We start from the raw sequence: 1,133 nt of genomic DNA, 5'->3' as shown, positions 1-1,133 counted from the left end.
GATACGCAGTGGCGATCGCGACTCGAGAGGAGATGCTCGTTGAGATAGATCGGCTTGGGCGCCGGACCGCTGGGTTCTGCTGTCGCGTCGAACCTACGCCCTGAGTTGGCCCCGAGCTACAAGATAACGTAGGCCTGTAGCGCTCGGCTCTCGCATTAGAGCTCAGCAGTCACCCACAACATTGAACCGAAGTATCTTTGCAGCATGACCGGGAGATCTACCTGGCTCATTGGGGATCCAGTGGCGTTTCGATATCGAGGTCCGAATCATCATACTTGCGCGCGCATAGTTGCGTCCGCACACTTGCAATTACCCGTCGGCGTGCTTACGAGCACTCTGACTGCTCGAACAACCTGCGCATCACCTATGCCAAAGCTTGCTGCTCATCACTCTCCTTTCATTGGATCTGTGGTAACGTTCTGACTCGAGCGAAGGGCAAAGGACCTGGCCACATCTTCGTCTGGCAGTTGGCATATGTGATCGCAGAACGCTCATTCCATGGCCGTGAATGATTCTCATCCTAGCAGCAAGCGTGTGTCAGGCTTGATGAAGCTTGCTAGCCATTGCCAGTTCTAGCAAACAGCGAGCGCACTCTAGTACACTTGCTCAAACATTGTCTCGAGCATTCCTCTGCTTGAAGATCTAGATGCTCAAGATTGAAGCTGATATTACGTCATATCGCTCAAGAACGTTTGTGAGGCCTCAATGCTCTTTATACAAGAGAAGAGCAAATTGGGTTCGACTCACAGAAGAAATCTTCCGGTGGTCAGATGCGCGAGATGTGCGGGATATAGTGGCCCAATGTCTGGCATTTTTCAATGACTACAGGGCATGACGAGAGGGTCACAGATAATGCAAAGCTATGCAAAATTGAAGAAAGTAGCTCTAAGAAGACTGTATTAGCACTTTGAAGGGCGTAAAAGCGATAGCAGATGATTTGGAAAAGTGCTTCTCACATCGATCCACATCGATCCTCACCCCGCACCTTTCCACCCACCTCACTCGTTCTTTGAGCTCAGCGGGGCAGTCCTCTATATCCTAACTATTACAAATGCCCCGGTCTGCTCATCGCCTATCCCTAATGCTGTTCCATCTATCCGAGGCCTGAGTGCTCGCAGACTCTGCAATCATGG

General features: G+C 51.0%; 1 protein-coding gene across 1 annotated transcript; it reads left to right on the top strand.

The window, feature by feature from the left end:
* Positions 1 to 203: 203 nt before the first annotated feature.
* On the top strand, positions 204 to 623 carry L969DRAFT_91266 (uncharacterized protein; the record flags this gene model as incomplete). Its single annotated transcript, XM_014709183.1, has 1 exon — positions 204 to 623. A coding segment is annotated over one exon (220 nt), but the record flags the coding sequence as incomplete, so codon positions are not given.
* Between the last annotated feature and the right edge of the window lie 510 nt (positions 624 to 1,133).

This window comes from Mixia osmundae, assembly GCF_000708205.1.
Source record: "Mixia osmundae IAM 14324 unplaced genomic scaffold scaffold_26, whole genome shotgun sequence".
Taxonomy (NCBI): Eukaryota; Fungi; Basidiomycota; class Mixiomycetes; order Mixiales; family Mixiaceae; genus Mixia; species Mixia osmundae.
The sequence above is the reverse complement of the archived record's forward strand: the minus strand, read 5'-3'. Positions and strand labels throughout refer to the sequence as shown.